This window comes from Microtus ochrogaster, linkage group LG5 (genome assembly GCF_000317375.1).
Source record: "Microtus ochrogaster isolate Prairie Vole_2 linkage group LG5, MicOch1.0, whole genome shotgun sequence".
Taxonomy (NCBI): domain Eukaryota; kingdom Metazoa; phylum Chordata; class Mammalia; order Rodentia; family Cricetidae; genus Microtus; species Microtus ochrogaster.
This window is the reverse complement of record NC_022031.1, coordinates 50,026,240-50,038,691: the sequence shown is the minus strand read 5'-3', so window position 1 is coordinate 50,038,691 and position 12,452 is coordinate 50,026,240. Positions and strand designations below refer to the sequence as shown.

The window sequence follows — 12,452 nt, the reverse complement described above, 5'->3', positions numbered from 1 at the left end:
TTTATATGTGTAGCAGTATTGTCACATGCAGGAACTCCGGACAGAGATATAGAGAGAGTAGGTGGAGTCCACTGTTTATATGTGTAGCAGTATTGTCACACGATGTGCATGTGCACCTGGTTGCATTTTATTCTTTCTCTCAGTTGAGTTCCTGCGTTGTTTTTACTTGACTACCTGTCAGGATTTGTATTTTCTATGGCAGTTGAGTAAATATTTTTCTTAGAGTGTTCACTCTAAGGGACTATATTAGCTCATTGCTTATAATAAATTAGAAATGACAACCATGAAACTGTAAGCTTTGCGCCTTTGTTGGGAATTCTTGGCAGTCTGCACTTGGAAGAGCTGTGACGGGAAGAAGACACTTGACCCTGTTCTACAGTGGACTGGGGTTACTGCCCACTTACCGATTTGTCGAATGCCCAGGGTTCAGTCAGAAAAGGAATGGTTAAACAATGCCACCTGCAAAGGTTTCTGTGAAGGGCCTTTGGTGGCTGAGAGTGACAGGAAAAAATGGACATTTTCCAGAGGAACAAAGCAAACATCTTTTCTTTCAGCTACTGCTGCTAGAACATGAACTCACCGTTTCCTCTGCCCCCTCCTCCACAATAAAGGTTAGTTCTGAGTGTTTGTCCTCTGCAGGTTTTGCCGTAAAAGCTTGGTGACACAACAATTTTCATTGCTGTGCTGAAAGTTACCCTCCATGCACAGCGTCTCAGACCCGAGGCAGGAAGTGTCTTCCCTGGGCGATCCTGAGGCAGCGCATCTTAGGACGCTGGGTGGAGGCCTCTGTCGGGCCTCAGTTACCTGCAGGCTTCACTGAACTGGAGATGTGTTTTGCAAGCTCCCGATGGTGCTGGCAGGCTTCATTTCCTGGTTGACTTGTTGGTCACCATGTGGATCTTTTTGTAGTAAAGCTGTAACCTAGTACCTGGTTTCCCACAGAGAGACAGAAAATAAGATGATAGTCTCAGTTTTTAAAAATTCATGTGTGTGACTGTGTGTGTGTGTGTCTGTGTCCACTCACACGCAGTGCGTGTGTAGAGGTTGGGAGGACAACTCTTGGGAGTCAGTGTTCTTTATCATGGTTCTAGAGACTGAAGTCAGGGCGTCCGGCATCGGGCTTGCCTGGTGACTGCTGTTGCCCACAACCGTCTCACTGGCTTGGCCAGAGAGGATTTGATTGCTTAATTTCAGAAGTTTCATACCTCCTCTTCTGCCCCTCAGCATGAGGACAAGTGTGGGAGGGGACACTGGGCGGATATGGGTACCAGCAGGGAGAGCTCTTGAAGGCTGGCTACCATAGACTTTATCAGTTAGTTATCCACTCAGGGACCTGTGTTTTGTGTACACCCATATTGTTTTAAATTTCTGTCCTCTGAAACGAAATTTGTATTTCCTTCCCGAGTCTTTTTGACTATCTTTAAATCATTTGGTTTATAATTTTGATTTTTTTCTTTCTTTCCTTCTTATCTATGGTCAGCTACTAGGTTTATACTTTCTTTCCTTGCTGTCTCCCAAACCATTTTCTCCTTTAGTCTAGGGCTGCCATCTGTGGAGTTCTCTCCCGTACATTAACAACCTTCCTGCTTTATGTCTCTTTTCCAGTCTGTTCAACACTTTCCCAGCAACTGCCATTCTGTTTTGAATCCTGTGGTTTGGCCATAAAGATTCTAATATTTTTTTACTTAAGATTTTTTATGTTACTGGCCAAGACATTATTGTATGTATATATAAAATTAGCAATAGACCTTTTGTGAGAAACTCAGTCTTTAGATGTACATTTTTTAAGACATCAAAATTTATCTTAAAATTATTTTTAAAATCTTGTTAACTGTAAGAGTGAGGGGTTTTAGAGAATCACATTGTATTAGTTACTTTTCTACTGCTGTGATAAAACACCATGACCAAGGTGTGGTGGTTTGATAATTGCCCCATAATCTCTTATGGAGTGGCACTGTTAGGAGGTGTGGCTTTGTTGGAGTGGGTATGGTCTTGTTGGAGGAAGTGTGTCACTGTAGGCATGGGTTCTGAGGTTTCCTATGCTCAGGATACTACCCAGGGTCTCAGTCGACTTCCTGTTGCCAGCAAGATGTAGAACTCTCAGGTATTCCTGCAACACCATGTCTGCCTGCATGCCCCCATGCTCCCCACCATGATGGCAATGGATGTCCCTCCAAACCTGAGCTTCTTCAGATAGTGGTGATGATAGTACTGCCCCCTTCGTCACCTCCTCTGTGGGCCTCACCTAGGCCCTGGGCCCCTGGGTCCTGCTCACAGCTCTGGATTTAGGGTTCTGGTTCTTGACTCCTCGGACTTTTCTTTTGTCTTGCAGATCAGCTTTTAGATTGTGTGGTCAGCCAAATTACTAGAAAGACAAATTGTATCTTTCTGACCAGGTCAAAGTTTGTCCTGAAGAGTGTACTAGCCAGTTGTGGTGGTAATACAATGGAAGGATTTGCTGAAGGAGACAGAGGCAGGAGGATCATGAGTTCGAGGCCAGCCTGGGCTACACATTTTAGAGAAACCATGTCTCCAAAACAAAACAATAATAAAAAAGAGTGTACTGTTTTTTGTTTTTTGGTTTTTTATTCTAGGAAGCATCATAGGAACTATCTAAAGTAGGGATGTTTCCTGTACCTGAAGTTCCCATGCATGCTACAGTCAAGATGAGAGAAAAGTCTGTCTTCTTGTTTAAGTGTTTTATTCCCAACATAGTGTTCCCTCTTTCCTGTTAGGAGAGACAATTGCAGCACTCACAGATGTGACCAGATTGAATCACCTGGAATCAGACGGCCAGATCCCAATTTTGGCAGACAAAGCAGGAGTTGTGCAGGCCGCGAGGCTGCTGCTCTCCTCAGTGGCGAAGGTGTTGCTGTTGGCAGACCGAGTAGTCATCAAGCAGATAGTGGCATCAAGAAACAAGGTACTCACTTGTGGCTGCGCTTGTGTCGCTGGGTGGCTCAGATTTCTTGTTGAGGTGGGATCCAGATAATTTGGCTATGCTTGTTAATTAATTATTTATAGCACCATTGCCCAGAGTTGAAAATCGTGTGTTTCCTACACCTACTATTTCTAATTTACTGAGCTTAAACATTTATTTATTTCTATTTTAAAAATTAGTGTTTTATTTATATGATTGTTTGCCTGTGTCTAAGTCTGTGTACCATGTGCATGCCTGGTGCTCACAGAGGCCAGAAGAGGGCTTCAGATCCTCTGAAACTGGACTTGCAGGTGGTTGTGAGCTGTCATGTGGTTGCTGGGAACTGAACCTGAATTCTCTGGAAGAATAGTCAGTCCTGAGCCATCTCTCCAGCCTCAGGCCTAAACTTTTAAATGTAAACAATGTTTCATATTTAACATCAACAACACAACAAAAATCTTGTTGTGGTTTTACTTCCAGAAGCCTTAAATGTGTGCAATTTGGGAAGGAAAGCTAAGCTGATGTTTTCTGTGCAGTAGAGACCTAGTTAACAAATATCCCGAATACTTCAGTCCTTTTGTTCAATCAGAGAGTAACATAAGGTAAACAAATGTAAATCACTGGCGGTTGCCCAGTTGGTAGAATGCTTGCTTAGAGTGCACTAAGCCCTTGTTCCAATCCTGAGCACCATATAATAAAATGGGGTGTGGTGATACACACCTGTAATTACTACACTGGGGAAGAAACTGAGGCAGGAATATCAGGAGGTCAAGGCCAACCTCAGCTACCTATAAGTTTGTGATCTTCCTGGGCTACAAGAGATCCTGTCTAAATAAAATAAAATAATCTGAAACTATAATTATCCACAGATATAAAGTTTCTATATGTAGAGCCCTTAAATATTTCTAAAGAATGCAAAGCTTAAAGAGTGGACTTAAACGCTTGCTGTTCTATAGACAGTAGCCCTGCCCCTGAGCACTGGGAACCAAGCGCCATGCTTTCTGTTGGTACTCCTCTAGATGAGGTGGAGGATAATCAAATAGGCCAGGGAGGAGGTGCATCCTCTCTGTAGGATCTGAGGGTGGCCCTGCTGGCCCCACCCCAACCCCCAGGTATGTTGAGCAAACTAAAAAGAGAAGGGTTAAAGAGAAAAAGAAATCAGAGAAAGTGGAGGACAAAAGGACGACTTTCCTGTCTTTCTGAGATGCAGGCTGTGCTCAGTATGTTGTCTTCCTTATCTATGGAGCTGCGTGTGTTTCCTGAGCCGCCTGGGCAGGTTAGCAGGCCAAATGTCCTCCGTAGCCTCATTAAAAATGAACAAGAGCAGGATATCTGTGTTTTTCTAACCTATCTTGCTCTGGCCAAAATTCAGTAGTTATTTTAGAAAAAAAAAATAACAGAAAATCTGTTTCCATTTGTTTACCGTTTCTCTCATGTCAGGGGAACAGCGTTTATTTTCTGCTGGTTGTTCTATGCACAGATCATATTCTCCCCCTCCCCCACACTGCCCGAAGCCTCTTGGCAGCTGATCTGTTCTACACAACAGCGCCTGACTGATCTAAACTGGTTTTCAACTGTGAATTGCTAGCCCTCCACTCTGTAGATTACCTCCCTTCCATTTTCTTCCAGAACTGGGGTTCCACTAATCCTGGTTCAATGCTTTGTCTTTTCAGAATTCCTTGCCCCAGTGCAGTCCCTAAACTGAGAGGTTTTGTTGGTTCTGTGCCAGGCCTGCCCTTTGCTTTTTACCTGTAGATGCTTTTTAACTCCCTAAGCCCCTATTTAGTCATTATTTTCTTCCTTTGAAGTCAATAACATAAATAAATCCACATCTTCTTATCCTAAAACCAAGTCAATTCCCTAAGTGGTTCTAACCATTGAACCAGCTTTTATGTCTTAGAGGCCCTTCTCTGGTGTGTGTGTGTGTGTGTGTGTGTGTGTGTGTATTTGTGTGTGCGCGTGCACGCGTGTGTGCCCATATGTCTATGTGTATGTGCATGCATGTGTGTGTATATGCATGCGTGTGTATGTGTGTTTCTTTTTTCTCAACTCTCCCACAGAATTTAGGGCCTCCCTTGTTTCCCTTTGCTCCGTTCAGCTCTGGAAGTCTCTGTCTGATCGTGTTTCTGCCTTGCAGGTCCTTGCCACCATGGAAAGACTAGAGAAAGTGAGCAGCTTTCAGGAGTTTGTCCAGATCTTCAGCCAGTTTGGAAATGAGATGGTGGAGTTTGCACATCTGACCGGAGACAGACAAAATGTATGTACTTAGCACAATGAAGTCTTCAGATAAATGCGTACCTTTTACTTTGGATGGAAATGTGACCTTTTTAATCCCTTGAATTGACTTCTTTATTCACTAAACCTAAGATCTTAGTCTTAACCCTCTCTAAGTAATCCAGGGTATGTGGTAGGCTGATGTGTCTTTTTCTTTACATATATGGCCATACATATGCCTGCGCTGGGAACGGTCTGGCAGTGTGGAATGTCCAGCTTTCCCTTCCATGAAGGCTTCCATTTGACTCTTATGCCAGCGCTCAGGCAGACAGATTGAATTGGTCTGTGTAATTGTAGAATATTCTCTGTATATTTGTCTTCTTGCTATTCTAGATTACTGTTAAGAACACATGCCTTGTTCTATCTGTACTGGCTGTATTATGGCAGGTGTTTGATACACATGACTGCATTTCTGTTCAGAGCATCCACAAACTGAGCATTGTTATTAGTGTTTTATATAAGGGAGCCAAAGCCGAGACGGAGGGAGTTTTCTAAGGTCACTCTGCAAATGGATGGCATTTGTTATATCTGTTCCCAAAGCCTGTCATCCTTCAGCTGCAGCTTGGAGTCTTCTTTGGGACCTGATCCCCAACTCAGACCAGAGTTTCTAAGTTTAGGGGGGTAGAAGATCACGGTATGTCAGGACAGGCTCTTTCTGGTTGGGATGTTGCTTATGAATCCATTTTGTCAGCAGACCTGACCTGTGGTACTGAGATCTGGGCCTCTTCCCTCAGGCCCCTCCTTCAGTTTTAGATGTGAGCTTTCTTGGTTGCAGCTGCAGCTGGGAGGTGGACATTGGCCTGGACAATGGCAGGCTAGAGAGCAGTATTTGTCACTGAAAAAAAACCTGAATGCAGAGGGGGCTGGCAAGATGGCTGGGTGGGTAAAGACGCTTGCCTGAGTTCAGTCCCCAGGATCCACATGGTGGAAGGAAATAACTGACTCCTGCAAGTTGTCCTCTGACCTCCACACACGCGTGCTATGACATTCACAAGCCATGCATGCGTGTGAGCACACACACAGATGCACAGGAGGCACGCAGACACACAGGCATGCTCACTTATGTGCACTTGCACACAAAGTCAACATATAAATGTAATGTGAATTTTGTAACACCTTGTCTCCTTTTCTGCTCTGCCACCGCTGTTCTTTAAACTTTTGTTTCATTTCTTTTTCTCTCATCTTCCTTTCCCTCTGCCCTCCCCACACTCTTCCCCTGTGAAGATTATTAGCCCGAGTGTTTTTATAACAGTTGATCATCTGACATTGTCTGGATCACTTGGGCGAGTGTGATGTGACTCAGATTCCAAAGCCTGTGAAGCTTTCAGTTGTGTTTCCTGCTGGCCTCCTAGTTGGGAAACTTCCACTGTTATTTTGATTTGTCGTTAGAAATTTGGCATGGAACCAGGATGGTGGCTTAGTTCTATAATCCCAGCACTTGGGATTCTAAGGCAGGAGGGTCACCATTAGTCTGAGACCAACCTAGGCTGTTTAGTGACTTCCAGGGGAGCCTGTACTACATGGCAAGACCCTGTCTCAAAAATCCAAGAAAAAAAAATCAAATTGGTCTCTAGAATATTGGTGTAGAGAGTACAGTAAGACTGTGATTAACTCATTTAAACTGTGCACTTCAGCTGATGAATAGCCCTGGCTGGCCTGGAACCCACTGTGTAGACCAGGCTATCTCACATTCATAGAGATCCTCCTGCCTTTGCTTCCTTAGTGCTGGGATTTAAGGCATGCACCACACCACGTCACCTGGCAGGAGTATCTGTTACATTTGACTCATCTTCAGATAGAGGGTGGGAGGCATTCTCCCCACTGGGGCTTTGGTAAGTGCTATGCCTGGTTCACTTTCTTAGTATTTGTTTCCAGAGTTTAAGCCCTTTCTTTCTTAATTTGGTCAGAATATGCTGACAATAGCCATCAGCTAGCCACTTTCTTCCTGCTTAGCAGATTCTCATTACTTCCGTGGAGTATTCTAGGCACGGGGGACATAACAGTAAGGAAGCCTGCCCCATGGAACTTGTGTTTTAGAGGGTGTGGGAGGAGGCGGACGGTAACATAGACATGTGGACTGCAGGTAAGTGACCTCTGAGAGTGAAACCGTGACTGGAGGGTGTGACTGTTTCCACAAAAGCAGTGATGATTTAGCAAACATTCTTCTCTCTCTTTTATCTGTATGGAACAGTGTGACAGGCCTTTTGGACATTGTTGTTGTTGAATGAATGACTTTTCAAAAGATCAGGTTGCTGATATGATCTTAGACTACCCAGTGATTTGATTTCCTCTTTAGGATTTGAAAGATGAAAAGAAAAAGGCCAGAATGGCAGTGGCGAGGGCCGTTCTTGAAAAGGGCACCATGATGCTCCTCACGGCTTCAAAGGTAAGCGCCTCTGTGGTACTCATGTTAGTCAATGATGAGAAAGACCTGAGCAAATACATCAAATGTGGAAATTTCCATTTTTATTTCATTTATTCTTTTCTTATGCAGAGGACTGAATGCAGCCCCTCGTCCTGCTAAGCATGTACTCCACCACTGAGCCTCACCCCCAGCCTCCCCTACTTGGCATTTTTGAAGGGATGAAAACTGTAACCAAGTCAAATCTGTTTATCATGAATGCTAGCCTTCCTTCCCCAGCTCCTGAATCTGAGCCCACTTTGATTCAGCAGCTGAGCAGAAGTCAGGGGATCAAGTACTGTGGACAGAGCTAGGCCATACACGTAGTAAAAGCTGCCAAGTCAGGATTGGTTAAGCAGAACTAGTGGAGTATGTGGGGGTGAAACCTCCATTGGTTTCTTCCATGAACTTATGGCTTCTCCTTTCTATTTCTGCTTTTGTAAAATGATGGGCCAGGAGCGTGTGTTCTCAAACAGCAATTGGTACAGTTCAGGGACGAGTTGGTAAACATCTCCATGGGAGTTGGTAGAGAATTACCCTTTCTTCTGCGAGCATTTACTGATGCACTAGGATTAGCAAAACCACAAAAGCAGAGAACCTGGAGTAAATCTTGATTGATTTACATCATGTTTTAGAAGTGAAAGATGCAGCCACAGTCATCTGTCATCTCGTTCAGTTCCCCATCCCTTTCTCGTTCTTGCATGCGAGGCAGCGCTTTATAAAACAGTTTCAATCGTGATAAAGATGTCGGGTCTTCCCATCATTGAAGTCAAGATGAATTTACTGTTGATGTTTGAAGATGCAGCTTTTTTTTTCTCTTTGGTCGTTCACTTAACCTTGCTGTCACTTTTTACTCATCCTGCTTCCACACTAGTGAGGAGAGGCAGCTGGGGGAGCCGGGGAGCCAGGAGATTTGGGTAAAGAACCATTTTTATTAGCATGGCATGTTCTCTGTAAGATTTTCATGTGCTACAATGCTAGTTATTATAAACCTAAACCCCTTAACTGTTCTGAAGACCTGTCTCAGGCATCCCAGCTGCGACTCGGCCCATAGAAACAAAGAAGGAGTGTTTGGCCGGATGAGAGCGGCGCTGGATAAGGTCATTGAGATTGTGACTGAGTGCAGACCAAACGGAGAAACTGACAGCTCATCTGCCAGCCTTTTTACTGGAATTAAAGAACTGAAGGTTAGAGTCAAGAGTCGGTTTTGCTCCTTTTCCTTTGAGAGAGCTTCATTATGTATACTGTTCATATTTGGTGTGATGATTCAGATGGTTCTTCTGGGGCTCGAGAGATGGCTCCTTGCTTGAGAGTGCGTGCTGCTTTCGTAGAGCACCAGTGAGGTTCTCCGCACCCATGCTGGGTGGCTCATAGCTGCATGTGACTAGCTCCCAGGGAATACAATCCACTGCGTTAGCCTCCCTGGGTACCCATATTCATCTGTGTCCCTCCTCACACAAGAGCACCATCCACATAATTTAAAAACTAGAGTGGTTCTTCACAGGAAGCAATATATCTCAGGAGCTGGCGAGCTGGCTCATGGGTTGACAGCGCGGGCTGCTCTTGCGGAGGACGAGTTCATTTGCTGGTGCCTGCATGACAGCTCGCAGCTGTGTGTAACTCCAGTGCCAGGGGATCTGATGCTCCAATCTGGCCTCCCGGGGCACCAGACATGCACACGGGGTACATATGTACGCACAGGCAAAAATCACTCATACACATTTTAAAAAAATCAAATATATTTCGTTACTATAATGCCATTCTGTGGAAATCTAACAGTGAGTGATATGGGCTCAGGATTATGTTGACAGACAACACAGGTCCTTGTTTACAGCAGCAGCAGCCCTGTTGAGCTGTTGGTTTAGACTTCTCCATGTAGAGCCTTCTGCAGATGATCACAGTAGCATACAGTCTCTGCTGGGATCCCTGCTCATCCTTGTGTGATAGGGTGCACACATCGAGACTGTATCAATAATAACAATACAGCAATTACAGCTCTCAAAGAAACCCTACTAACATAACTACTCACTCTGCCCATTCAGTCCAACTGCTTTAAATGTGTGTACCCCTGGGGTCCATTCTCTTCTGGGTACTGCCAGGAAGACTGAGTGACAGAGATGGGATGGACTTGCTGCCTCAGGACCAGAGCTGAGATTTGACCCAGGCAGAGAACTCTATAGCATTGTCTAATGCAGCGCCATTTACTGATGAGAAAACCGAGGCCCTGGAAGGTTACTAATATGCTAAGGGTTACACACCCGTAATAAGCAGAGCCGAGATGGGCACGGTGTCGTTCTGTCTCACTGCACCTTGGCCTTGTGTGACGATCGAGGTCTGAACAGGGAGTGAAAAAGCAGTGGAGAGAATTGTTCTCCATTGCATAAGGAGGACTTGCCAGTGCATCTCCAGGACTCTGTTAGAACCTGTAGCCCATTTTGGGGATACTTAGATGGATTTTCTGTCCCTTTTGCACTCAGTTGAATATTGAAGCTCTTCGGGAGAATCTTTACTTTGAGTCCAAGGAGAACCTTTGTACTGCATTGGAAGTCATCTTGGAGCGTGTGGAGGACTTCACCGATTCTGCCTACACCAGCCATGAGCACAGGGAACGCATCTTGGAGCTGTCTGCTCAGGCGAGAGCAGAGATGCAGCAGTTCGTTTCGGTGTGGATGCAAGCTGTAAGAACCCTCCCTGTTCATTAGAGCAAATCTTAAGCAATAGCTTTTTGCTTAACGTCAGAGAGGTGTGGAAAGTAACACATACAATAGGACTGTGAGTTTGCTTAATGCAGGACAAGTGTGTCGTATCCCCTTTCTCCATCACAGTGGGCAAAACTATGCTTTCCATATGGCTCACAGCACCTGCCGTGTTCAGGCTGCTGACTCTCCTCTTGGCCAGGCTGGATTCTGTGCCACCATCACCATCTATAGTTGCCCTGTTCTCTCCACTCTTCTGCCAAATTAATTTCTAGAAAACTCCTCAAATGCTCCTTAGTGTGGCGAGCAGAGAAATGAGCGTAGTAGAGGTCCCTGGAACGTGAATCTGCTGCTGGTGCCATTCAGATGTGCAGTGTGATTTGCAGACTATTTTAAAATGCTCGTCAAGGTCTAGATGCAGTGGAGGTCAGGATGGACCTAGTTGGCAGGTAGAAGTATCTGTCACTCTCACACAGACTACTGGACCCCATCAGTCCAGGCCTGCGTGGCTGGCATGCTTTCAACACAGGAGGCTGTTCGAGCAGCATGGAACAACACAGGAAGTTTGTCCCAAGTCTCAGCAGTGACTTGCAGAAGCAGGGGTAGAGAGGACAGAGCCAAGGCATGTTCTGGCACCTTTTATTCATTGCCTAACTCTAGGCTAGGTCATAAAGTGTTTACTATAGCTCACAGCAAATGGAGGTGGGTAGAGGGTAGAACAGGTCTGGAAATAAGGAGTTCAAGTTGTGGTAGCAAAGAGGAAAAGGCTGTGAGATTTAGAAGAAAGCAGTGGCAGTTGGCTCCCTGGTAGCTGCATTGATTTGTACGTAAAGAGTGGAGAAAAGGGGCTGGAGAGATGGCTCAGAGGTTAAGAGCATTGCCTCCAAAGGTCCTGAGTTCAATTCCCAGCAACCACAATGTGGCTCACAACCATCTATAATGGGGTCTGGTGCCCTCTTCTGGCCTGCAGGCATACCCACAGACAAAATATTGTATACATAATAAATAAATAAATATTTTTAAAAAAGAGTGGAGAAAAATCACAGATTTCTATGTCCTACTGTGATTGTCAATGTGTAAATTAAAGAAATACTTCTACCAGGTCTGGGAGTATACCTCAGGGCCAGAGCACTTGGCCTCAAGAATTTAAGTCGTAACACCACAGAAACAAACAAGAATACTTTTGTTATAGTGTATTAAAATGTACCATAGTTCATAGTGATGGCTGAACTGGAGTACCAGAGTCACGTGACGTGCATACTTGTCACATTTCAGCAAAGCACAAAGACCAAGAGTGCGGCCGAGGAGCTGGAGCTCACCGTTCTGAGGGTCAGCCATAGTCTCAACGAGCTGAGGAAGGAGGTAAGGAGTCTGAGCCGCAGCCTCATGCTGTAGGATATATGTGAAGCGCATGAGCATTAGTGTGTTCCTGTGGCCGCACTGTGCTCAACTTTCTGGTCGTGAGTATGAAGTCACCACTTGTTAACACTGTCATTCTCAAAGCTCACACATGAACGGGCACAGTCGCCTTTCTCACAGTGGCTGGGGACCATTTCTTGTGATCATTGTGGATGTCCAGCCACAAGGGTTATTGGTAGGCAAACTGATGGTAGCTCTGCCAAATTCTTCCTAGCAACACAGCAATAAATAAGATGAATCACAGACCACACTGCAAAACAGTGCAGGAACCAGGCACACAAGACTGAACAAGCTTCTGCTTCTGTCTAGAAAAGTTCTAGATGAGGAAGAACTGAGTCTTAATGACAGGAATAGATCAGTGGCTTCTTGGGATCAGAAAATTTGAGATATTTACTGCAAAACGGCAAAGGTGGTCTTTGTGGAGCCATGGGGATAGTTGGAATATTCAGTGTGGTGGGAGTTCTGGGGTTTATGTGTCTGCAAAACTCACCAAACTGTACTTTTAAACTGGGAGCACTTTGTGTGTAAATTATGCCTCACTGAGTTTTCAGATGTTCTTGAGTTGGGGAGATTTCCGTGTTTCAGAACGAAAATGTGCTCACCTGTGTCTGACTTGGGCACTCGGAACGGCCAGTCCTGTGGTCACGGTTCAGCCAGCTTGACTCATGCTGCCACTCGGCCTTCTGGTGTTGTCCCCGCTGTCTGTGGACACGCTGCACATGTGTGCATTGCATCTACTGTT

At 45.1% G+C, this 12,452-nt stretch overlaps 1 protein-coding gene across 1 annotated transcript in view; it reads left to right on the top strand.

Moving 5' to 3' along the window:
- Nucleotides 1–12,452, top strand: part of Ctnnal1 (catenin alpha like 1) — a 48,544-nt gene that overhangs the window by 18,336 nt on the left and 17,756 nt on the right. The window contains exons 3-8 of the mRNA XM_005362204.3: nt 2,736–2,923; nt 5,058–5,177; nt 7,491–7,580; nt 8,612–8,782; nt 10,073–10,273; nt 11,567–11,653. Of these exons, the coding sequence (XP_005362261.1) occupies nt 2,736–2,923; nt 5,058–5,177; nt 7,491–7,580; nt 8,612–8,782; nt 10,073–10,273; nt 11,567–11,653 (857 nt within the window). The remainder of the gene's footprint in view (nt 1–2,735; nt 2,924–5,057; nt 5,178–7,490; nt 7,581–8,611; nt 8,783–10,072; nt 10,274–11,566; nt 11,654–12,452) is intronic.